The 25415-nt window shown below is 44.9% G+C and overlaps 2 protein-coding genes across 4 annotated transcripts in view; both read right to left on the bottom strand.

The window, feature by feature from the left end:
* The window catches only part of OAT (ornithine aminotransferase), a 345851-nt gene that overhangs the window by 304866 nt on the left and 15570 nt on the right, over positions 1-25415 (bottom strand). The window lies entirely within an intron of this gene.
* Positions 1-25415, bottom strand: part of CTBP2 (C-terminal binding protein 2) — a 131969-nt gene that overhangs the window by 46882 nt on the left and 59672 nt on the right. Inside the window, exons 1-2 of one of the 3 annotated variants that reach the window (XM_068198310.1) lie at positions 22818-23970; positions 8592-8751 (exon numbers count right to left, since the gene is read on the bottom strand). In XM_068198310.1, coding sequence (XP_068054411.1) covers positions 8592-8649 — 58 coding nt within the window. In that variant the 5' untranslated portion in view covers positions 8650-8751; positions 22818-23970. Of the gene's footprint in view, positions 1-8591; positions 8752-19186; positions 19294-22817; positions 23971-25415 lie in introns of those variants that run through there. The other 2 variants (XM_068198309.1, XM_068198308.1) reach the window with 2 other exon arrangements.

A 25415-nucleotide genomic window follows, 5' to 3' on the forward strand; every position in this document is an offset into this window, starting at 1 on the left:
GGAGTGTTAAGGCCAGGTTGGATGGGGCATGGAGCAACCTGGGATAGTGGAAGGTGTCCCTGTCCATGGCAGGAGGTAGAACTAGATGGTCTTTAAGGTCCCTTCTAACCCTAATCATCCCATGATTCGCCATGCAGGAAGAAAATCAAACTGCAGGTAACAAATGCAGGAAGGCAGCAATCATCTAAACCACACTTGCAGCTAAAAAAGAGAAGTGCAGATGTAAGACACACTTTTAGACATTGCAATGAGCCTTACAAGCTCTTCAAAGTACAATCAGAAACCATTTTGCCTTCAAGTATGGGGAAACTCCAATAAAAGTTGGCAGAAACAGCACTGTCACATTCCTGCATCAACAAAGGGATAATAAAAATATCAGATGTATCCCTACAGCTACACAGTCTCAAGGACTGCAAAATAAAAATCAATCTGGATGTTGAAGGGCGGGTGAAAAGCAGCAGACAAGGTTCATTGGGCACATCCCTCAACCATTCGCAAAGATCTAATCTACGAATGCTCTTAAAAATAATCCTCCAGAAATCACATCAAGCACCTTGTCTCCAAAACTGGGTATTAGACTTTGAGGTCAAATCTCATCATTTTTAATAAGAATTCAGGATCAAGATTTGAACAGCATGTGTAATGAAAAGCATGGGAATTATATCTGTCCCAGAAAGCAGTAGAGAAATCCACTGTTAAATGAGTATATATTGTAAATCTGAACTCTGCCATGCATGCCTGAGCTTTGCATAGAAAATAATTAATTACTAGACTGTAACACAGGCCTGGGGAAATAAACAGGCTGGGGTTCAGGGTGTCTCTGCCTTACTTCCCCTGATGATGCCAAGAGCTTGAAACATGTACTTCCCTTTCATGGCAATCGCAGATAAAAACCAAAACCAAACAGGAGGAAATACTACTTTACTAAAAAAGCATTTATGTCTTGCTTTTTAAAAAGACTGGTCTTTTGTATTGTTGTATTGCAAACCACCAAAAGTGAGCTATATCTCACTGTGTTCCCTCACCATCCTTGCTCATGTTCATTTGCTGAGTCAATCAAATATCTATATCATCAGCAGCAGCAACACAGTTTTTTCTCAAAAACGGGTGCCAATCCATACTAAGGCTATTTTGTGAAGTTAATCTGTTTACTACTAAGTTTTGAGGTGCTAGATGGCAGCAGAGAGTGTTTTGTTTAAAATAAAAATTAAAAAGATAATTAAAAAAAAAAGAAAAACCAAATTAATAGTGTTAAGCTAATGGGCTGTATAAAAGTGTCACTCAGAAATGATCAATGTCCTTCAATTTTAAGAATTGCAAAACCAACTCAAAACTTGCTCTTTGAAGAAAGCTCTCTAATGAAAACCTTCACTGTTTTGGCACTTCAATCCACTACATCTGTTTGTGGAGAGCAAAAAATATAAAAGAAAAGTTGTGTAATATGTTTCCCTGCAGCTTTATTTTAGTACAGCCAGATGTCCTACTCCTGTCAAAATATTTAACAGCAAATATTCAGGAAATCAGGATAAATTTGAAGAGATTGGTCCAGATCCAAACACCACCAGTCCCTGAAACAGTGTAATTTAGGAGTCAGATATAAGTTTTTTTCCTGGTATTTTGAAGGAAACCCCATCCTGTTCTCATCTGTCCCCGAGGACTGATCATTTCTCATCACATATTTGGAAGCAGCCAACTTCCAACCCCTGGATGCTTGGAGGCAGCTTCTGCAGCATTCCAGAGCTCGGGATGAGGCACCAGGGCTGTCCCGGGTCCCTGCTCCAACAACCCCTTCCCTGAATATTCTGGGAATATTATCACTTTTCTGAGTAATCCTTAAGTGCAGGAGTAGGATTTAAGCAAGGAGAAAGAAAAAAAAAAAAAAAAAAACCCGGATTGGATGACAACATGTTAATCCCTAAACCAGTTAATTTAAACGGGAAATGTGGTAAGGATGGAAATTAGGTTGATGGTATTGAAGTCATCAGCTGTAATTGTTTCTTAATTAATGACACGAAGTTGTAAAGCGTGTTACATGGAACCTTGTCTGGAGGCTGGGGAAAATGGAAAAATACAAGGCAGAATTAAGAGTTAGACATGTATTAAGTTCCCATCAATGTGGGTTTAAACACAAGGAAAACACAACACAAGTATTTTTTCCTATTCCAGTGCATATGGCCCTCAAATCCAGGGAAAGGGGAGCTCCCCCTCCTGCAACAGCTAGAGCCACACATCTAGTATGATGCACACCAAATTAATGGAATTTTTGTCTGTAACCTTATCTGTATGTGTCTCACTCTTGCCTGGGTGCCTGGGGCATTTTGTCAGGCTGGCTTCGTATCTGGCTCAAGTCCTACATCTTGTCATGCACATTCCCCCACGGAACATCACAGGAGGGAATGTGCAGGGAAAACATCCACACAGGACTGGAAGCTACCGAAGCAGCCTGTGCATCCATGCAAGGACAACAGCACACCCCTGGATAGGAGCTCCATCCCCAAGCACAAAAAGGACTCATACAAGCATAGAGAGCTCTTGATTCAGCACAGCAAAAGGGTTGAAAAGCATGGAATAAGGTCAATAAGCTTGAATAAATATCTGTAAACCCACTGAGGTTGCTTGAACTTTCTTTATCCACAGGATACTGTCCGATTTTTAAAAATTCTTAAAATTTTAACAAAACCTATTAATGACAAGTAATTCCCAAATATGCCATGCTTCTATAAGAGAAGGGATAATTAAGAACATTACTTTTCACTGGTAACAAGAGGTGTAATCCAGCTTTTGTATGAATTTGAAGTGATTTTCTGAAACCCCCATAAAAGCCAAAGACTTAATTTTGGAAAAGCAAAACATCAGGAGCAGTCAGACAGATCTTCAGTTTGCATAAATCAGCACAGGGTGCAATGGCAGAAGATCTGACAAGCTAATACTGCTTTTTCTCTAGGCTAAATGTGGTAACAACCCTTCCTTAAAAGCCTGATAGTTTATGTGCTTTGAGGTGGAAACTTAAAAAACAAAGTATAAAAAGCTTTATTGTGGGGGGGAAATCCTTGTACTGTGTTTTATATTCATGGAACAAAGGAACTCATATCCACTAGATAAAAAAGGTCTACATTATTCTAAATAAGTCACTTTTACTCAGGACAAGCGGTTTCTTCCGTGCTTGATATCATCTTTAACTCATTGTTTCTCACCAATGCCTAGTGGTGATAAGGATTTCCTGAGATAATAAGATTCTATTTCTAAGCAGTAAAAATAAGTATTATCAGATGCTACTTGGTGTGCAAATTTGCAAGAATGGAAGAAAATTTCTCCACCCAAATATCGAATGTACTCATTTTGGCTACTGTTACAAAGCAGCAAGAATTGGAGGCAGCCACTTTCCAGAGCTGTAGCTTCAATGTCTATGTTCCCTTTTGGTTCCAGGAGCAGGTTCCTCTCTTTTTTAGCATGAGTGGACTGTGGCTATTGAATGAGAACCTATTCCATAGTCTGCTGTTAGTGCTGTGTGAGCCCAGACCTCAGGGACACACTGTTCAAATACTCCTGAAAAGCCAGAAATATCACAGGTCTTCAGGGGCACTTTTGTTGAGGGTTACTGTGGGGTTTTTTGACAAGAAGAAAGCGCACAATAAGCAATAATTGACATTGTGGTTATTAAGTCCACTTCTGTGGAGGATAAACTGAAATAAAGGGGTAAAAAGCACCCCTGCCATAGATCCAGGTAGGTACCAGAGCACCTACCATTACACAGTATATTTAGTCAAATATCACTGGACATGGTCTGCACTGACTTCTGTCACAGGGGGAAGAGTGGAGTACAAAATTGCCATCCACCCTTGAGATGAATTAACCAGCCTAATGCAGCCACAGCAGAGATAATTTCAGTGATGTTGAAAACATCAATTCCTACCCCAAATTCCCTCCTCCGTTTCACAGCATCATTGAGGTTGGAAAAGACCTCTGAGATCATGAATCCAAGCTGTGACGAATCCCCACCTTGTCACCAGCCACCAGCCCAGTCCTTCCTTGGACACCTGCAGGGATGGGGACTCCCAACCTCTCTGGGCAGCCCCTTCATCCACCCTGTAATTCCATGATTCCAGCTGGACAGTGTGTCACAGGAAGGTGCCTATTCAAGGTTTGTAAGACAAATTATTGCATCAAGGACTCAGACCCACCCAAGAGGCTTCAGTAACCACAGTGGGGTCACATTCCCACAGAGAAACAAGGATTTGTGGAAAGTCATGGCCACACACAGATACTACAGTGGCTGGAAGATAAATACAGGAGGAATTCCCACAGGAAGTATCACCACAGAAGCCTCAGCTGAAGAGGACACCAGGGTGCCACTCAGAATGTAAGGCAGTAAGTCAAAAAGCCAGAGACTCGTGCATTAAGCACTGAAAAGTATTATGTGACTGTGCTGGCATTTATCAGCCATCAGACATATCAAAGGATCTGAAAGAAAACAAAGAATATGGATGGCTTGTTTGCCCTGCAAACAGTTATATTCTGCAAAGTACAGACAACTTTGGTGGCACAAACTGACACATAAGGACATGATTTCCCACTGGATAATGACAAATCCTGGAGCAAAAACTGTCAGAAAATGTCTGGGTTTGCTTGGCCTTGCTATTATTTTTTCACTTTGCTTCTTGGTCATCTCAGGGCTGCCACTTTTGGGGCATGTGTTGAAGGCTTAACTGACTCATATATGTTAGTGCAAGCTACAATCTCTAAAGCCAGGCTTTCCCATTCCATGGCGCTGGTGGTGAAGACAGGCTAGCAGAGCTGCAATGGTCTGGGGCAGAGGCAGCACTTGGGATCATCACAGAGGAATTCAGTGGTGCTGGGAAACCCATGTTCTACACCCAGACAAGATGCTGCCATCCTGCATCCGGGATGTGCCACCACTGCTGCCTTTTGACACTCAACAAGGAAAGAGTGCCATAGCACCTTCTCCCCTGCCTGCTCCCAGAGACGCAACCACTAACTGTGCGTGGGCTGCTCGCGCTCCCTGCTTACCCCCCGGTCATGTTTAATATTTGTTTAACCATATTGACAGAAGCACAGGATAAAGATCAGCTGAGCAAGCAGCAAAAATGATGCTGCAAGTTATTTCCTTGCCCGGGAATGCCGTGTGCGAGCACTGGAGTCCCGTGGGAGGGATGGATGCCACACACCAGGAGTGCCATGGTCTTCCGAGTGTGGGGTTTCTTGGAGGCACTGTCAGGCATCTTGTTCTACCACAGGTAGCAAAGAAAAAATTACATCTAATCTCTCTGTTGTTGTTTCCTAAATGAAAGGCAGGTGAGCTTCTGCCCTGAAGGCTTTTGCTGCCATTTCTCTGAAAGGCTGGAAACTGCACCAGGTTTGGGAAGGAGCCCACTCCTACACACAGCAACTTGGCTGCAAAATTCAGGCCCTTTTTATCCCAGGCAGAGCAGGCTGGTCTGGCAGCACCGCATCCATGGCTGCAGGACTGTGCCTCAGCTTTGTTTCACACACAGCAAAGCCAACATCCCTCCCTCTCCATCTCCCACTCGCACGCGGCTCCACTGTTTTTGCTGGAATTCTTTTTTTCTTTCATTCGCCCTGAGGTAAAAACCCGTCATGGAAAGAAAATTTCAGCTCAAACAAACTTTAAAAGTGGCAAAATCACAAGCTCATGGGAACAGAACCCAAAAGAGGGGCTGCTGGACAAGTCTGACTCCTCACAGCACCAGCGGCTCCACCTCTAAAGCATACTTTGACCCACTATGGAATAAGACACAATTCCACAAACAGGAATTATGTAAACCACTCTGCATATATTATTTGCAAAAGCCCCAGCCATTCAATGGGTCCATCCCACCACCCATATGGATCCAATTACAGAATAGGCACCCAAAGTCTGTGGGACAACCAGAAGAGAAAGAAATGGGTACGCCAAGACCACTGTGAGCACAGTCCAACTTCACTTCATTTGGGTGGGCATCACCAACCCACTTAATTGCTGACAGACTATTCAAAATGTCTTTGCTGCAGGCTGCTGCCCTGAAATTCCTTTATCCCCTCAAGTCTGGACCTTTATCCCACCCATATTCCTCTACAGACCAAAATCTGTGACCTGGTCAAAAAACTCATGTCTTCAAACCAGCCTGCTCAGAGCAAAAAGTAACGCTGTCACACAGAGATGTCATAAATATATATTTAGAAAACCAAAACCAGAGGAGCTGGTGAAGCTGAGCCATGCACTGAGACTGCACAGCTCCTCTCTTTGGAAGACTCATAAACCTGCCTGTAAAGGCTGTGAACTGGCTTTTTAAACGATACCACCTCCTTGTATGGCTTGGATTATTTTTCCACGCCAGATGTACGTTTAACAGAGTAATACAAACACTGCAACTCCTTAATAAACTCTTTTAATGCCCCGACAGTTTGTAAGGCATTTCCCTCAACATGTGTCTGGTTATGGTTTCAGTAAGCCTGCAGGAAGAAGAAGAATCTGTCTGGGAGTTTGGACAGTGATTACAACATGTAGCCCGAGGATATTTCACCTCCAGACCTGCCACCATCCTGCTGCATGGAATAAAGTCAATTCCTAGCAAACTCTGCAAGGGTTTGTGTGGGGAATAGTAAAAGGGATGGTATATGCAACTTCAGGAAAAGCACAGAAATCCACCTCTGTGCTGCCAGACATTTAGTCTTTCATCAGGTAAATGCAGCTTTGTATGCCATTCACATTTAAAGGGAAAAGCTTCTTAAGTGCTTCCACAGAACAGGAAATCGTTAAAAGCAACTATTTTGGACCACATTGCCCTAAGCTTGATGGAGCAATAGATTCATCTCACTGAACACAATTCTGCTTGCAAAGACTCCTCCATCTGCTGAACTAGTTCCCTAATTTCTCATCATCTTTCACTGATTATTCAATATACCTTTCCAGAAAAATGATTTTTTTTTCAAAGTGTGTTTTCACAGCAGCTGGGATGGCCTCTTTCAGTGCTTTTCTGTGCTATAATCCAAGATTAGGAGCCTATAGTAAAAAATAGTCATCAGAGAGGCCAGTAGAATATTCAGCTGTCCTACAAATCTAGTATTTTAGCAAATCCAAAGCTTTTTGCATTTTTCAAGGTAATTTTTACAATGCTTCTCTCACTCAGTCGTTTTCTGTTGCTTCCAAATACAACGCAACAGAGTCTCCCATCATTTCCATCAAATTACAAACCCAGAGGCAAATGACAAAGCATACTTTAAAAAGTTATGTCTCCTGCACATTTACAGATTAGAAAATAATATCTTTTGACCAAGAAAGAAGAAAAAAGCTCTTATATCAGAGAAAAATAATCTAAACTTCAATCACATCTAAAGCTCCGTTAGCAGGTTTGTCGTACAATCCTTTTGAATTTCTTGTACACTCAGCAACTAGATCTGATGGTAAACATCAAACCACAAAGGCAGCTTTTGAAAATCCAGTCTCAGCTGATAGAACTCTTTTAAGTCAAGTTCAAAGTAAGTTTTGAAGATGAGATAGTGTGCTACACCTGAGCGTTTATGACATTCAGTAGGAGAAAGAGGCAACTCCACACTGCAGCATACCCTGGATACTCCCTCCTAACTCATCTCTTCTGCTTTGTCTCCCCTTTTCCAAAATTAACAGAGCAAAATTAAAAGAGATAAGTAACTTATGATGAGTTTAAAACAGCAGCAGTGTAGAGTAAGCAGTATATAACACAGAAAAATAAAAATCTATCCTTGTCCTGCTGATCAGCATTTCCCACTGAAACGTCACAAAGCCCCACAAGCTTTGCTCAAATGGGCGCAGCACAACTCCCCTGTGAGCTCTGTGCTTTCATCCACCACCAAATCTTATTTCACCTCATTGGCATTCAAGTAATACTGCAAATTGTTACCCTGCAGGCCACTGCCCATCTCCTTAACAGCAGCTGAGCACATGAGATATTCCTCCTAAAATCACACTCTGCTCTGCACTTGCTGCTGATGGCGGAACTTACACGAGCACCGGAGAATTATTGGAGTGTACACCAAAAAGTCAGATCTTGTTTGCCATCACTTGATTTCTGTCATAAGTAACTTAACACCATGTGAGCTGCAATAGAAAATGTTCCCTAAAAACTTTTTCTGCTGGAAAATCACTCTCGAGTGTACAAGTCACCTGTGCTGAGGCACTGTAACAAACCATGAATGAAGAATTGCAGCAAACCTGCCTGACCCCCACACACCAACCAAATAAAAGCTGCTACAACAATGTGCTCAAAACAATAAGAACAACAACTCTTACATTTTCCATCATTTTCTTACAGGATGACAGTAAATATGTTTTAAATTGGGACCAACCAAATTGTTTTAGTAGAAATTAGGATAAAAGGAGGTGACCTGGTAATTAAACAAAACTCTTTTTCACAGAACTACACATGACTTCCAAGTGAGTAACCAGAGCAGTGTGAATGTATTTTGAGCCTCCAGAGAGGACAGGGAATCCACTCCTGGATTTGGATCTCTTTATGCCTAAGTACTGAAAGAACAAGGAAAAATCAGATATTCTACCCTAATCATCCTTCAGAAAAATGAAAGCACACTCTTACCTTCACAAATTCTGTCCAGTCGCTGCCGCTTGACTTTGTGTTTATCCACAAGTGCCATTCTTGATGGGATTTTGCAACTTTCTGACTCAAAAAGCACAGCAGTCCCCCAGGAGCTTAGGAAAACTCACAGGAATCGGCGTGCATACCGCCACTGTGGATCCTGTAGAGAAAGGAGAGGGTTCGTAAGATTTGTTCACTTCCCATCCCTGGAAGTGCCCAAGGACAGGGTGGATGGAGCTCAAAACCTGGGGTAGTGGAAGGTGTCCTTGCCCACGGTAGAGGACGGAAGGAGATGGGCTTAAGGCCCTTCCAGCCCAAACCAGTGTCAGACTTCCAGCACATCAGGTGAGATCTGCCTCTACCCAACAGCAGAGCAGGTTTTGGACAGGACAGCTCTGAGTTTGCACCCCACGAGTGCAAACACATCTGGTACCACAACTCAGTCTCTTTACCCTCCCTGCGATTCAGAAAACCAGCCTTACACACAAGAACTGCCAAAGCACTGCTTGGGCTTCCCAGCTTTAGAAAAATCTATTCCTAGTGGATAAAATCCATGAGGTTATTTTGTAGGCTCACAGATGCTGAAAGATTCTTATTGAGTATATAAAACAGGGGAAGTAGGTCTTGTTCTGCCAGTACTCTCATACACAAAACACTTTCATATTTAAACCTTGCCCTGTAAAAGTCATCAATGGACCTTGAATTTACAAGAAGACCTTGATGCATATTCCAGCTGTCACCACAGCCTGTCCCTGCTCTCATAAGGGCCAACGCTAAACTTCAGGTGCTGTTTCTAGTGCACACATTTTCAATGCCAGGGGGATAAAATGATCCATGTGTGGCTGACTAACAAGAAATGCTCTCCAAAGAGACAGCAGCTAAAGGTTTTCTGCATTTTGGTGGCACAGAGGAAGACCCTTAATGGATATTCTGAGGTATGACATGTTTTGCTCCTACAGAGAGCCAAAGGTTTGTCTAATCCCTGAACACTGAGCTGAGCTCTGCTGCAGCCTCTGCATGTGCTGTTGTGGTACTTCTACCAGGTTTGATTTTTAGACATAAAACCCAGGTGAGTTTTTCAAAGCAAGTTCCACAACAGCATTCATGAATCAAGACATGGAAGAAGAGACCTCACGCTGACAACTTGATTCCAACAATCCAACAAAACACACACTAATATTTTATGCGATTGCTGATTCAAAATCCTATTTTGTATTTTAAGGTGAAGACAGATGATAAGAGCTGATAACAGCTACAAACCATCCAAAGGAGGGATCCTGCTCAAGAAAAAGGCCTTTGCACCCCCCAGCCATCCACCACTCACTGCAAGGCACCAAAAGGACAGAATTAGTGTAAACCTGTGATTTCTAGAGACAAAACAAAGCACCACATTTTCAGAAGCTTTGCACAGAGAGGAGGGGAAGAGGAAGGCAGAAATGAGTGGAAGCACAGCAAGTCGCTATCTGCATCACCCTGCAAAGTCCCAACCTCTCTGCCTACATACAGTAGGGTGGTTTAAAAAAATTGAAAAAACTTCTGAAAAGCCAGCACTAACCACAAACTTGGCACCATTCATTCAAACTGACTCCCAAACATCTCCTCTCCAGCAGGTGAATTTTCTCACTGCAGCATCTGCAAACAAAATTTTTGTGACAAACCGAAAAAAGCCTGGCTCACGAAATGCAGGACACAAGAGAAGACACCACACCAGAAAATCCAGGCTGATGTCCACAAGTTGACCTTGGGCAGTGTTTGTAACCTGGAGTTTTGCTTCCCCTTGTGTAGAGAAGCAATAGCAACACTTAACCCATCCTCTGGAGCACCCTTGCAGGTTCACGTAGTCCAGTCAGGCATTTCTACTTTGCATTTTATTCTCCTGTGTGGTATGTGCTTGCCACACTCCTGCACCGGCATTAGCTCTCCTAAAAACACTCCAATAACTTCCCAGCAAACCCAGTTAACCAGTGCAGTAGGCTGAGCACGCAAGGGGTAAAGGCTCTAACAAAGCTGCTGCACTCTGGGATGACAATTTCATGGAGATTATTGTTATTATTATAAATGGTTATCAATTATGCATCACATTGATAGTTAATTTCCAAAAGGAAAAGCCTCGTGTCGGTACAGCTGAATTCCAACTAAGGGATGATCGGCGATTTCCTGGTAGTTAATGGCCAATTTCCCAGCAGCACAACTGCAGCATAATCACTGAGATTTATAGCAATAATTAATTGATTTTTTTTAAAACATAGGGATGCTAAAGAGCACGATTCCCACTCATATTAAAAATTAATGCAACATTCTAGAAGATGCAGAAAACTTCCATTCTGGAGGCAGAAGCTTGGTACAGTCAAAATATTTCATGCAACTAAAATTAAGCTGTTAGTGTAGCTACAGCCCAAGTAGCTAGTGGCATTTCCATGATCAACATTTACAGGCACACACATGATTTTTTACCTCTATTACATCCCATTCCACTTTCAGGGAGAAATACCAGGTTATAAAAAAATATCACATCAGAAGAGAAAAAGTTACCATTTTGTTCTGAAAACACTCAAGTGATTCATTATGTTGGGGCTGCAACTCTTCCCCCTTTACTTCCCCAAACAGAACCAATTTGCAAAGTGTATTTAATTCTGACAGAGTGCATTTTCTGATGGACGAATGCATCCATTAAGGTTTTTTTTTTTTTTCCCCAGCCATCTCAATTCCCTGCATTACTCCCTGGAGGAAAACTTCCTACAAAAGAAACTAATAACAATCAGAGAAATTACTGCTCATCAGAGTCCCACACAGCTTAATGTAATGCCCATGAACGAGCTCCTTCCTAATGACATGAGCTGCCCCATCTTTGTCTGACAGGTGTCTGTGGTGGTACCAACCAGCAATAAAAGCCCAGCTCAGAAGACTTATTAAAAACGTGGCAGGAGCTGCTGGGCAGATTTGGCAGGGATGGATAAAATGGAAAAAAGCAGGTGTGTGGGGCACAGAAACGAGAGGATATTCCCCAGCCTTTGCATGAGGCTGTAATTAAGAAAGCAGTACTTTGTGGGATGGAAGATGCAATTAGTTGTGCACCCAACTTCAATCTATCCCCAATGGTTTCTACAACCCAATCTCAGAACAATCCCAGGGATAAAGGTCCCCCACCATAAAATGAACACAATCAGACTAGGCAGAACAAAAATCATGGTCAGCAATTAAAAGACAAGAAAACCTCATTGTCTAAGGAAATTTGAGAGGAAGAGGCACACGCACAAAATTGTACTTCATCCTCAGCAAGATTAGGAAATAAGTGAAGTGATTTACATAGAGTAATTGCATGGCCGTGTTAGCCTCCAACAGTGTCTTTCAAAATGTAAATTTTCTTGAAAACCCTTGGACATGATGATAGCCCATAGCTGTTTATTTATTTAAGGAAGGAATTTACTTAAATACAACACTTCAGGAAAAAACCCCAATCCTGACATAACACATTTAAATAGCTTCTAAATACTGTCCGTTAAAGAGCACACTCCATGAGCCAGAAAATGAGTGCAGAGAAAGCTCTATTAGGGCTTTTTTTATCCTGACTTTTGATGGAAAATGAAAATAAATAACGGTGTTCTTCCAAAATAAGATGCACGGTTAGATAAAAGTAAGAGAAAAGTGATTTCATGAAGAACATCCTGTCTTCTAAGATCTTTCTCAACTTGTGCTTTTGTATCATCTTTTTATGGCACATGAGGTAGGACAGGAGCACAAACATCAATCACAGAAGCAGAGAAGGGCTCGGGTTGGAAGGGACCTTAAAGATCACCCAGTGCCACCCCCTGCCATGGACAGGGACACCTTCCACTGTCCCAGGGTGCTCCAAGCCCTGTCCAACCTGGCCTTGGGCACTTCCACGGATGGAGCATCCATAGCTTCTCTGGACAACCTGTGCCAGTGGGCAACATCTGTTTTAGAGCATCCATCACAGGCACTGCCACCAAACCATCCAGCACCTGGCAGGTGATTAAGAGATGCCCTTTCCAGTGCTCCAGACACAACATCTCACACGTTCCCGCCTTGGGAAAGCAGGATGGTGTTCCCTACACCCTGTTCTTTGACAGACCAACCGACTACATTTTCTACCTTCTATGAAATACGGCAGCAACAAAATGGAGAGTCTCTACTACAGAAAACTACCAGCTTCACAAACTGCAAAAGGTCCCATTTCCAAACAGCAAAGGAAAAATTCCACCCTTCTTTCCTCACATCTACACTGCGTTTTCACCGTACAATTCCTTACTTCAACAAGTGCAAATGTTTTGATGGTACTGCGGGATATTTCTTAGGCTCTCAGGAAAAGAGAGGTTCCTGGAGAAGGTTTTGTACTCATGATTACTGCAGAACGTCAGTCCTCTCAGCTGGAAGCAGAGCAGGATGCCCAAGCAGAACGGTTGAAGTCAGTATCTGCTGATGCCACGGGCAGCTCTCCCTGTATCCTCCTTTGTGTAAAGGCCCAGTTTTTCACAGCTCCATCACATTTGAATTGAGATTTGAAGGCAAGGACAGCCCTCGGAGCTGTGACCTGCTCCAGCCCTGCGGCAGCATCCCTGCGTGTTCACTATCCTGAGCTCTGGCCATTCCCACTGCTCAGCCTTTCAGCTGCCTGGGGAGGCCAGGAGGGGCTGGGAACCAGAGTTCAGCGTAAGAAAGGCAAGGCAGGGAAAAGAAAGCAGGAGACACGCAGAGATAATGACAGGGGAGGGAAGCGGACAAAGGAGACGGCACAATGCAGGAGGAGCACTTGGAGAACACTCTGTCATCCCTCCTCCCAGCCAGCCCTAAGCGCAATGCCCTGCTCAGCCCCCATCACCTGCCTCTCCCTCCCAGACTGCAGGGGAGGAGGGAAGCACAGAAGGGAAGGGACACACAGCACGGTCCTTCTGGGGATGGGATTTTGGGATATTGTCTTTTAAAGCACAATGAGACAACACGGGAAGCTCACAGTGTTAAGACACCATTAAACCAAATAGCCCAGTAGGAACCAAAAACAGATTAAACATTTATACAAATAGTGAGAACAAACACAGAATTTCATTACCCAAAATAGTTGGTTTGTGTTTTTTTTGTGTTTTTTTTTTTTTTTTTTGTTTGTTTGTTTGTTTTTAATAATGCCTCAGAGATATAAAACCCCTCACTTGGGAAGAGGAATCACAGCGTTTCTGTGTGGCCAGGGTTTGACTTCTCCCACTCCCCTAAACACACTCATCAATCGTATGTGAAATATGATACTAGGGAAAAAAAAAAAAAGGCCTTTTCTCGTTTTTTTTTGGGGAAAACTACCCTGGCTGTAAATCACACCTTGGGTTTGGCTGGGATAGAGTTAGTTTTCTTCGTGGTAACTGGTGTGGGGTGCTGGTTTGGATGGATGTTTTTGTTATTGCTGAGCAGGGCTTACACAGAGTCAAGGTTCTTGTACTGCCCCACCAGTGAGGGGGCTGGGGGGACACAAGGAGGTGGGAAGAGACTCAGCCAGGACAGCTGATCCCAGCTGACCCAGAGATATCCCAGACCGTGTGGTGTCATGCTCAGCATCTAGAGCAGGGAAGAGGAAGGAAGAGGGGATGTTTGGAGTGTTGGTGCTTGTCCTCCCAAGTCACTGCTATGCATGGTGCAGCCCTGCTTTCCTGGGCATGACTGAACTCCTACCTGCCCATGGGAAGTGGGGAGTGAATTCCCTGTTTTGTTTTGCTTACATGCAGGGCTTTTGCCTTCCCTATTAAAGCGCCTTTATCACAACCCACGAGTTTTCACACTCTTATGCTTGCAATTCTCTCTCCCATCCCTCGGGAGGGAGTGAGTGACTGCACGGGACTGAGCTGCCGGCTGGGATTAAACCTCAACACCCTCCCAGCAGTCTGCAACCCCCCCAGACCATCATCACCCTCAAAACAGTGAGGGCAGGACTCCTGCTATATAGCCATTATTAATTCGGTTTCATGTTTTTAGCAGTTATTATCATGATTTTGCTGCCGCGGGTGACGTTCTGTGTTAAGGCTTGTCTCCCGGGAATGCCTGGATGCTGCTGGGGGTGGCAGGAAGAATTATTTGTCCAGCTTCTTTTTCAGCCCAGAAACCTAACAGCCCTTCAACTGCTTGACTGGTGCCTTCCCCTAAAACCTGCTGGGGAAGGTGCACTTCCTCAACGCAGGGAAAACAGGGAGGCAGCAGGTTAAACGTGTTCATGGAGAACCAGCACTCCCACATGAGCACCTGCTGGTGGCACACAAAGGACTCTTGCACTCCTCATCACACAGAAAAGGTGAATAACACCCTGTACGAGTCTTGTGCTGAAGAAGTGGTAACAATTTTGAGGAACTTGCTATTATATGAGTGAACAAAATGTACCATAATGGCATACGAGCCTGAACATCTGCTGCTAAATTAAACACGCTACATAATGATGCAGACCACATCTTAAAACACTATGCAACGAGATACAGACTCTGCCAAAATAATGAGGCTTCAGAGATGACACACAGAGCCTGATCCTTCATCCCTTACAGACTCTGAAAGTCACAGTGATTATTCCTCAGCAGTTCTACTCCATCAAAGCTACTTGTTGACTCAGGAGAAGGAGAATCACAATTATATATAGGTGCCCTTCAAAGGGAAAAATGACATATGGGTTTGTAGCATTTTTCTTCCTGTCTTAATGATGCGTAAAGCACAAGAAAGGTTTTTGTTTGGAACTGGATATTCAGAAGTTTCTGTAAGAATTGTGTGTCAGGCTACAAATTCCTCTCCAGACTGGGTTCTCAGCAGCCAGACAGATATTAAGAAGATCAATTGAAATGACAGTATTCAAGTTGCCTCAATAGTCATGTAACAAAAAAGAGGGGAGTGAGACATCCCTTTTATTTTCAACTTCTTTTACCTATTTCAATTTTCAACATTAGTGATTTGCTCTTGACTTTGAGAAAAGAAAATCCAGACAATGCTCCCTTGTCAGGTAGTAAGAGCCCTCCACAGATCCTCTGTGAGCTTTCAAGTAAAACTAGGAAATGCCAGAACTGGCACTCCTTTCATTCCTAAAGCAGAAGTACAAACAAGCAACCCCAACAGACAGCAAGAAAATTGCTTTAAAGAAAATAACTGTCATTTCTCTTTCTGGCACCAGAAGTGAAGCAGGTTGATGCTCTGCTTACCCTGCACCAACAGCCTTCAGAAGCTGGTGTCAGGCAAAACAATAACCAGGAGCTGAACCCCAATTACCCACTTAGCTTTGAGAGTGCCTAATCTATTTGCTAATTAATCATGGGCCTCCTTCAACCTCTCTTATCTTGTTTTTCTAAGTATCTGACGCTGATAACATGCACACTGATCTTGCTGAAGCACGTAAAGGGCTGGAAAACTACCCTTAAGTTTTCAAATTAAACAAGAGGAAAAGGTACATAAATAATTTTACATTCTCCAGGGGTCCTTGCCATACTGGAAAATAAAATCTCATTCTATGGTTTAAGAAAATTCCTTAAATTACTGACTTGCACTAATCGCAACAATCACTGCTGGAGAAAGGTGAACCTTCACAACTGGATAAGCAAAAGCTCTTCTCTACTCAAGCCATTAGTTGCTCCTGTACCAAAATCAGCACAGCAGATTAGAAATCCTGAGAAAAATGAGTATTTGCCGGTTTGTTGGATGAGTTATGCAGTTACTTGTCCATTAGAGGGCATTTTATACTGCGGAGTGAAGCGCCGGCAGCTTGGGAACAGCATCACTAACCCCATCTGGAGCTGCTGGAGAACAGTTTCTGTCGACTCTCATTTAGTAATTGCCACTTTTCAACCTTTCCATATGCTGCATATAGATGAGCAAGCAAGAGCAAGGACAAGAAGAAAATAAGATGAAACAGCTATGAAAAATTCCTGCTTAAATAAACCCTTTGGTGTGCAGCTATTGTTGCTTCCAAGGTTTGGTTTTGTTCGGTTCACTTCTTGCCCCCCCACCTATAACACAGCAAACTTCATCCTTTTCACTCTCACAAACAGCACTTCATGTTTTAAATTTTGAGCATGATTAACTGAAAACAACTGCAAACTGTGCCGTGGCATCATTACCCATCTCTGGAGCTAGATGGGAGAGCTCATCCATCTCTGGAGCTGAACAAAGGCAAATCCAGCTTCCTCAGTGCCAAGAGGCAGGACATGGCCACTTACCTTCAGATGTCTCCTTCTGGTTACTACTAATGCTGCTAAATGTGAACTGTAAATTGCTTTCAGCTTCTGCTGGCTAAGGAACCACACAAAGCCACCCACTCCCCTGCTCCAGTGCTTTTCCTCTCCCCATATAAATGCAAATCAAATTAGGAAAGAGGCAGATATCTCGCTATACATCTCCAAATATACGTATGTTTGTAATCAGGGTGACCAAACTTCCTGAGTACGAGCTGCATACCAAAATCTCCATGGGGCCAAGAGCCACATGTACCAAGAGCCAACCTCTGTACCCCCTCCTGCCACACGCATCCCCTGCCCTGTGAATCCCCATGTTTCTCCCATCCCCACAACTCTGTGCTGCTGATCCCCCAAGCCCAGCTCTCTCCGTGATCTCAGGGTTTGCAGAGGCACCACAGCAGCACTGGGAGCTCCTGCCTTGCAGGATGTGACTGAACATCTGCATGTAGCAAACACTCCTGCAATACTCACAAGTTACTCCTGAATTCCTCCTCAGTAGAAAGTTCAAAACAGCAAGACCAGTAATACAAACCCAAACCACGCTAGGATCAGCACATTCCCTTGGGATCCCAAGACAAAGTACCAAGACTACAATCACGACCACTTGTCTGTGAGACTCTTGCAAGTCCCTGGCTCTGTATCACTACTCCTAACTAGAAGAAATAATAAAATAAGGATGAGGACATCCTTACAGGCAAAGCCATGGCATACTCAGTGAACTGAGTTGTAACCAGGTGCTGCTGCATTGCATTGCCTGACAAGGACATGATGGCACCCACATCTCAGCCCTACAGATGTACAGGACACACAACTGGAGTGTCTCCAAGTCTGGAATTCTGGCCTTCACTCCTAATTTCATAATTCTTCCATAGTCAGGATCAGACAATTAAATATTACACAGACACCCACATATGCTGGGAAAAGATCACACCAGACCACTTCTTCAAATCCCAGTGGAAGCCCGGAGGAGGAACCTTCAGCCCTGCAGGAGATGCCACCATTCACCCAGAGGAAGAGCCTCACTTATTTAAAGAGCAAAGATGAAGCCCCTCCTGCCCCAGCAAACCAGGAGACTCAGCTTTCCTCCAGCACACTGAACTCCCCCACACATGGCACAAATTCAATCATTTTGAATCCTTGTCCTGGGATCTCTGCCTGGACTGGGAATAGTGAAAGGCAGCAGTGCCACTCTTCTGTCTCCAGGAAATCTTTGGAGTTATAGTTTGCCCTTATCTTAGCGCTTATATTTACAAGCTACTCTTACATAAAAAGCACTCATCTGCATTGACTTATTTAGCAACATGAAATAAAATAGCCTGAAGCTATTCATGTTGCTTAACGTACTTATTTTTTTAATGTAGACGATGTTCTGTGTAAAGGAATATTCAAAGGGGAAAACTGTGGTTTGTTTGTAACACTTATTACTATCACTGAAGAAAATATGTTCTAACAAGTCTCGGAAGGGGGAAACACGTGTAATACCTTTAACAGCTCAGCTAATTCATCTTCTGCTGGCGAAATCTCAAATGGAAACTCTCAGAATGGAAACATGGAAAAACCCCTTTCTCATGGTCTGAGACCTGTTCCCACTATACAATCTCTTTCCATCGGAGTGAGTCCTGTTTGTTTTCAGCACACAGCAGCTTTACTCAACAAAAAAAAAAGAGAGTTCAAGAGTTCAAGGCTACGTCTCCATTCAGGCGTACACCCACAATGAGAACCGGGCTCTCCGGCCGGCGCTGGAGGCACTCCTCTGCCTCCACCTACCCACAAAAGGGCCTTGTCTGAGGGAAATGAGAAAGGAAGGAAGGGGGCAGGATGCAAAGAACGGCAGAGAGGAGAAGAGCCCAGCCAGGTGTTGGGGCACCAAGCACCAAGGAGGGCTTGGATCATGAAATGGGCCAGCAATGAGGATGGAGGGTGGCTTTTGGAGTAATCAAGGGTCTGGGGAGTCCCCAGGGATCTGCCATGCTCCAGACAATACTGAGCTCCACGGGGTCAGGCACAGGCAGCATGGAAATGTGTGAGTGTTTCCATGAAGTCCCGTGGGAAAGAGCCCGGCGGGATGCGGGGCGGCTCCGGGACGGCTCAACTGCTGAACGCTGCCTCCTCCTGCCCCTCCCATCCCATCCCTCCATCCCTGCCTCTCCCTGATGCTTCCAGCATCACCCACACCGAGTCAAAGGACAGGGAAGGAGGGAGCCACGTGAGCGGAGACAGGTTTGGATAACAGCAATAAATAAGATGAAATAATTTTCCCACTACCAACCTTTAGCCAAGAGTATCCTCCGCAACCACCAGGTTTGCATAATCTACACATTTTTATTGCGAGCCTTGCCAGCTCTCTGTGGCAGGGCAGTTTTGGGATTTAACAACACTCAGGTTACTGACCTAAATTCATACGGGCTCATCTGGAGCCATAACGGTCCATTGTGTGCCCAGGCCTGCTCAGGACGCCTTAATACACAGATTATTGATGCAATGAACTGTGACGGCTCCTATAGAGCTGTTAGGGTTTTTTGTAGCAACACCTACTCGGGGTCCCTTGAATGCACGGATCGGTGACACAATAGACAGAAACGGCCACGACTTGGGGATGCATTATCCCACGGATCACTGGCCTGACAGCAATGGCTCCAGCCTCCTGCCTCAGCGCAGCCAGCAGCAAACACGCCAAAACCTCACGTTCCCAAATCCTGGGGAAGATGGCAGAGAGGTGCAGGACCTGGCAGTGCAGGGACAGTGCCCCACTACCCACCCAAACCTCTGAGAGGTGGCATTTGCAGACAGCAATTTGCTACTGATAATAAGGATTTATAATGAAAGTCCTGGTGGGATCAAACTTTTAGCAAGAACAGCCACAGGCCTGCATTATAGATCAAGGCTAAAAATCCTGTCTGAGAAATACATGGAAATTAGCCAGAAAAAAATCAGCGTCCAATTTTCAGCATTAAAAAAAAAAAAAAAAAGTTCCAAGAGAATGCAACGAAAGCAAGCACAAAAGGAAAGTGCACACATATCTGTATTTCTCTTTTCTTTGCCTCTTAAAGAACAAAAATAATCTTACGAGGCTGAGAACTAAGTAATGTTTAAAGAAAGTCACTGGTACAGGGAGACCTGGGGCTGAGGAAAGGAAAATTAAGACATCACCATGAATCAAGCGTTTGCAGCCTCCTCACAAACATCAGCGAACTGTTCAAAAAGCTGCAGCTGGCTTTGCACTATCGCCTGCATCTTCCCCACCATTTACCAGGAGCTTTTTTTAACATCGGTGACACTTCACATTCAAAACTGCAGTTAAAAATAGACCACTGGTCCTCCCCTTTTAGCCCTGCAAATTCCCTCCCCTCCTCTCTGCCTCCCTGCACACTCACTGGTCTCTCCTTCCCCTCCTGCCCTGTCATCAGCCACGGGGTGATGGAGGGGTGAGGGGGGCCCTGTCCAGCTGCAAGTCCCAGAATCATGGAATCACAGAACAGTTTGGGTTGGAAGGGACCTTACACACTGGCTAGTTCCAAACCCCTTCCACTAGACCAGCTTGCTCCAAGCCCCATCCAACCTGCCTCCAAACGCTTCCAGGGTCCTCCCACTGCTCCCCAGCACCTCATCTGACCCTGGGAGCATCCCTCTCTCATTTCATCCCAAAGCTTGTAGCTTTATTTACAGGAATTAAGGCAATGGCTCTATTCTTGGTTTCCCCTCCCACCCGCTTTTGCAGAAGATGTGAGTCTAAGGTTTTAAAAAACAAAGCACCCAACGCTAATGTTTTCTCCCTGGCCTTAAACCCTGCAATCAGCAGATCAAATGTGAGTGTAGAGAAAGAAATTCCTTTCTTATCCATAGCTACTTAAACACTGAACCTTCAAAACCTCCTCAGGAAACAGGCCTGGGGCATGGCTGCTGCTACTACAAGGAGCCCAGCACAAGAGAGACTCGAAAATCAATATCCTTCACCCAACTTATCAAATTTACCGAGGACATTTATACAGTGTAATTAAATAGAAAAGAGATACAAATACAAAAGAGTATTTGCACGGCACTGAATAGCAATTGCATTATCTCTGGGACAGAGGACACTTTGACAAAAAGGAGGGAAAACACCATATATCAACTGAAGAAGCTGCAAGGAGCACGGGGAAGGTCTCTGCTCTCATAGCTCACGGGGAATGTACAGCACTTAAGTAGAGACAGCCACAAAATATACATCAGCACGTACACCTAAGGCATTTCTGCAGGTCCTGCTCAGTCAGCCAAAACGATGCTGTCAGAATTACACTGGTGATGGATATGGTCCAGTTGCCTCTCAGACTCGTGTAGGGTCTCCAGCACATGTTGGGGCACTTCCCCCTCGCTGGCGTGGAAGCAGAGCAGACGCTATTATGTTGCTTTTCAGCATATGAATGCACCAAGTAAAATCAATTTTGCCCAGTAATCCACTTGGTAAGTCAGGGATGCTTTCCACAACCAGCAGCCACCTCTGCAGACTGGCAAGATAAAATCTCGGCAAGGTTAAACCTGGGAAAGGCTGACTGCCAGTGCAGGGCAAACTAAAACACTGTGGAAAAGGCAAACTAGATTATCTGGCTATTTGTTAAACAATTCTTCTCACAAGGCTTGTGTTACAAGATTTTTGTGAGTGCTCTTCACTTTCAGGTAGAGTCAGCTCTGGCTCCTCACTCCAAATCCCTCCCGGCAGCACACTGCTGTGGATGGGACATCTCTCTTGCCATGGTGACCCTAAAATTCAGAATAGCCCAGTGTGGTGCTGGACACACGCTCAGTGCTGGGGAACAGCGCTGGGTGTGTTTGTAATTGCTGATCTGCTTCTACCTCACCCTCAAAGGTGTCATCTTTAGGGTTGCCTTCAACAATTAGGCATTGCCTAATTACACTGACCAATAAAACCCAACAAACAAGATGGGCAGGATCCCTGCACATTGCTCCCACAACACCAGGTGCCATGAGGAGAATCCCAACCATCCCCCCTTCCCAACCCTCATGGGGGTGAGTGAGCATCAGGTTAAAGGCTTCTTTGTTGCCTCTCTTGGGTCTTCGTTCTTTAATGTGAATCACACTCCACTCTATTTTGAGTAATCCTTTATTAAAAGTGCCTGTGAGTCATTTTCTCTAAACTTGAAACTCTAAAAATGGTAATGTTTGGGTAGTAGTCAGGAATTTTTAAGAATTTGCATTCTTCTCTTTTTGATTTAACAGGAAAAGGAGGGTAACCTGACTCGCAGAGGGTTTGTTTCCCCTTGTCCTCCACAGAAATGCTGCTCCTCAATAGAATCACAACTCATGAAGTAAAACTTCTGAACATCTTTCACCAAGTACAAATAAAGAGTACTGAAAAAACAAATACCAAAAAAAAAAAAAATGTCTTTAGAGAAAGACAAAAAACCCAACAAGTGACAACCTGGAAGTATCCATCAACTTAAGTTCAGTATGCTATTAAAAATGAGTCTTTACAGGTAAATCTGTGAACTTTGAATTAACATACATCCCTTTCCAGATGCATAAGACAGGAACTGAAAATCATACTGCTAATTATTCATACCTCCAATGTCCCCCACAGGAAAGGTAAAGATTTTTCCCTGTGAGGGTGGTGAGGCCCTGGCACAGGGTGCCCAGAGAAGCTGTGGCTGCCCCTGGATCCCTGGAAGTGTCCAAGGTTATACAGGGCTTGGAGCAGCCTGGGATAGTGGAAGGTGTCCCTGCTCATGGCAGGGGGTTGGACTGGAGGGGCTTTAAGTTTCCTTCCAAACCAATGCAGGATTCTGGGATTTGCTTTCTGAACCCAGGACAAGTTTTGCACTGCACAGCTCAGCAAATAAACTGGCCCAAAAGCACCACATGGGGCTTTTTTCATCACAGAGACACCTCATCCTGCTTGATGACATCCCATGAGACACTACTGCCACGTCAGCTTTGGAAACAGGCTTTTCACCAACAGGGGAAGGTCTCCAAAGAATTGATGGCACACACACCAGTCAGCCTCCACACTTTCCTCCTCCATTATTACCTCACTGCAGAGCTTGCTCCCGTCATCTCCAGGCAGGACTGGCAGAAGAACACAGGCTGTGGCCAGGAAATCCACCAGAGAAATCACCTTTAAATGTCTCCTGGATGAACTAGGCATCTCTGATGTTCCTGGGCACACAAGTCATGGCCAGACTTGCGTGTTACTTGGCCTGTGTCAGGAATGAGAGCTTAACTGCTCTTCCCACCACATTTGCATTCCAAACTGCTTCAGTTCCTGCAGAGATCCCCACCCATCACCCTCCACAGGTGGTGTGGGAGGGAGGAAGACATCAGGGAAAAAAGCAACACCAATGCGATCTCCAAGCAGAGTAGACTGGGATGGAGCTGAAATCATCTTGATTTCCTTGGGGAGGATCAAGACTCATGGGGAAGAGAGGAGAAGGCACCAGCAAGTCCTGGGATGACTCCACAGAGATGAAAGACCCAGCTCCAGCACCGCCACTGTTTTACTTTTTGAGCTTGGAGGTGATTCCAAGATCCCATTCATCCTGCTCAACCACGACAAACAGGGATAAGGGTGATGGTCGAACTACTCCAGCCATGGGGTTTCAAATCCAATCTGTGCAAGGAATGCTAGGGAAAACATTATAAAGGGAAACTCACTTCCCTCAGCTGCCTGATAGAGCCCATCACAGGAAACATCTGCCATCCTCCACAGAGGACAAAAATCAGGAAGAAGTGGTTGGTCCATCCAGAGAAAAGAAAGTCAGATTAATACTGCATTTCTAATTAGAAGCACACAGGTCCTGCCCAAGGTAGGAGATCCACTTCTGCAGGCAGGTCTCAGCAAAACAGGTTAAATAAGGAGTTTTATAGACTGCCGAGCATGAAAACAGCAGCAGCCCACTTGATGAGGTCAGGGACTGAAGTGGCCTATGGTACTTGTAAGAGAAAACATCTGCTGGTGTTAAAAGGTCAGCAGGAAATGAACACTATTTACTTTGTCCTTACTGGTTGGGCCACTGCTCCTCGAAAGAGAACCACACATGGCTCAGCTTAGCGCCGTCCCCTCGACAGCCACCCCACAGCTGTCCACCTTCAAGTCCTCTTGGTGCACCCAGGAACCCTACGAGCAGCCCCTGGGAGGGGGATGAGGCTGTGCTTCCCCCTGGCAGACCCCAGGGAGCCCCACTCCCTCCTCGTGGGAGGGGAAAGTCCTTCACACCGGCTCAGGAACAAGCCGTTAAAATAAATCCGTCAACATAAAAGCGAAAAAAACAAGAAGTTTCTTCTGAAAAACAGGAAGCGTGAGGTACATAGCGGCTTAAAATAGCGCCCGCTTGATTTGTTGACAAAACATGGATCCCAAGGGGTCGTGCCTTTCTGTAGGTTTTTATTTTTCCTGTGGACTGCCTGAGCACCTCCGTGACTGCCCGGGGCTCTCCTGCCCTCGGCTGGGGCTGGCACTGCTCCCTGTGCCCGCCCGGGAGGCCGATGGCCACGGGCCTGCCCGTGCTTCCTGTGCGCGCCACGGGGATCCCACAGGAAACCCCGACGGAAAACGGCCCCCGCTGCGAACCGCGGCTTGCTCCAACAGGCAGAGCGAGTGTTTAAGGCTGGCACCCCCTCCTTAAAGCCCAGTCTGAAGTTCTAAGTACGTAGGAAACTGGTTTCAGACTTTCCCTCACTCGCTCTTCACGCGTAGAAGAGCACAATGCTGGCCAGGCAGGACGAGCTGCTGGCACCTCAGGACAAGCTTAAAATGATAATGGTCTGATCCCGAGCCCTAAAGCCAACAAAAATTCCTAAACCAGGAATTTCAGGACGGCATCTTCTGCAGAACAGAGGAGGGAGGAAATGTTATGCTTCAGCAGTCTGTCAAGGTTGTGTGATACTCTCCTATTCCTCAGTAACTCCCCAGTCTGGGTTCTGCCTCTCCTTCCCCACAATCACAAAAACCATAGGGGGGCTTTGGTTTGAAAGGTCCTTAAAGATAATGCAGTTCCACCCTTCCACACCTTCCACTAACCCAGGTTGCTCCAAACCCGGTCCAACCTGGTCTTGGATGCTTCCAGGGATGGGGCAGCCACAGCTTCTCTGGGCTCCCTTTGCCAGGGCCTCACCAACCTCATAGGGAACAATTCCTTCCAAATATCTAACCTACAACTCCCCTTTTTAGTTTAATACCATTCCCCCTTGTCCCATCCTGATTCAGTCTGCAGAGGGGGAAAGCAGCACCATTTTTTTTGGTTTTAATTAAAAAAAAAAAAACCCTGAACCACATTAAAGCAAGAATAACACTCTCAGATGATCTAGTGTAGACTAAAAGGACTGTACTGAAAAGCAGGATGAGATACCACCCCTTTCCACAGCCCCTGGCCTACAGACCAAGGCTGCCTCTAAGCCCTGCCCACCTTCTCCTTACACACCACACCAGACACGAAGGGGCCCCAGTTGTGAATAGCCAATTATTGGCCCACATTAAATTATTTCTCAAATTAAGATCTGTGGGTTTTTCCCCTCGCCTAACAATACGCCTTTGAGAGCAGCACTGCAAACACACTGGAGCAGGGGCAGCAGTGTAGCTCCACGCGCAATTAGGCCAGCATGTGGATCTTATTGCTCCTAAGGACTCTTA

This window comes from Anomalospiza imberbis, chromosome 8 (assembly GCF_031753505.1).
Source record: "Anomalospiza imberbis isolate Cuckoo-Finch-1a 21T00152 chromosome 8, ASM3175350v1, whole genome shotgun sequence".
Taxonomy (NCBI): domain Eukaryota; kingdom Metazoa; phylum Chordata; class Aves; order Passeriformes; family Viduidae; genus Anomalospiza; species Anomalospiza imberbis.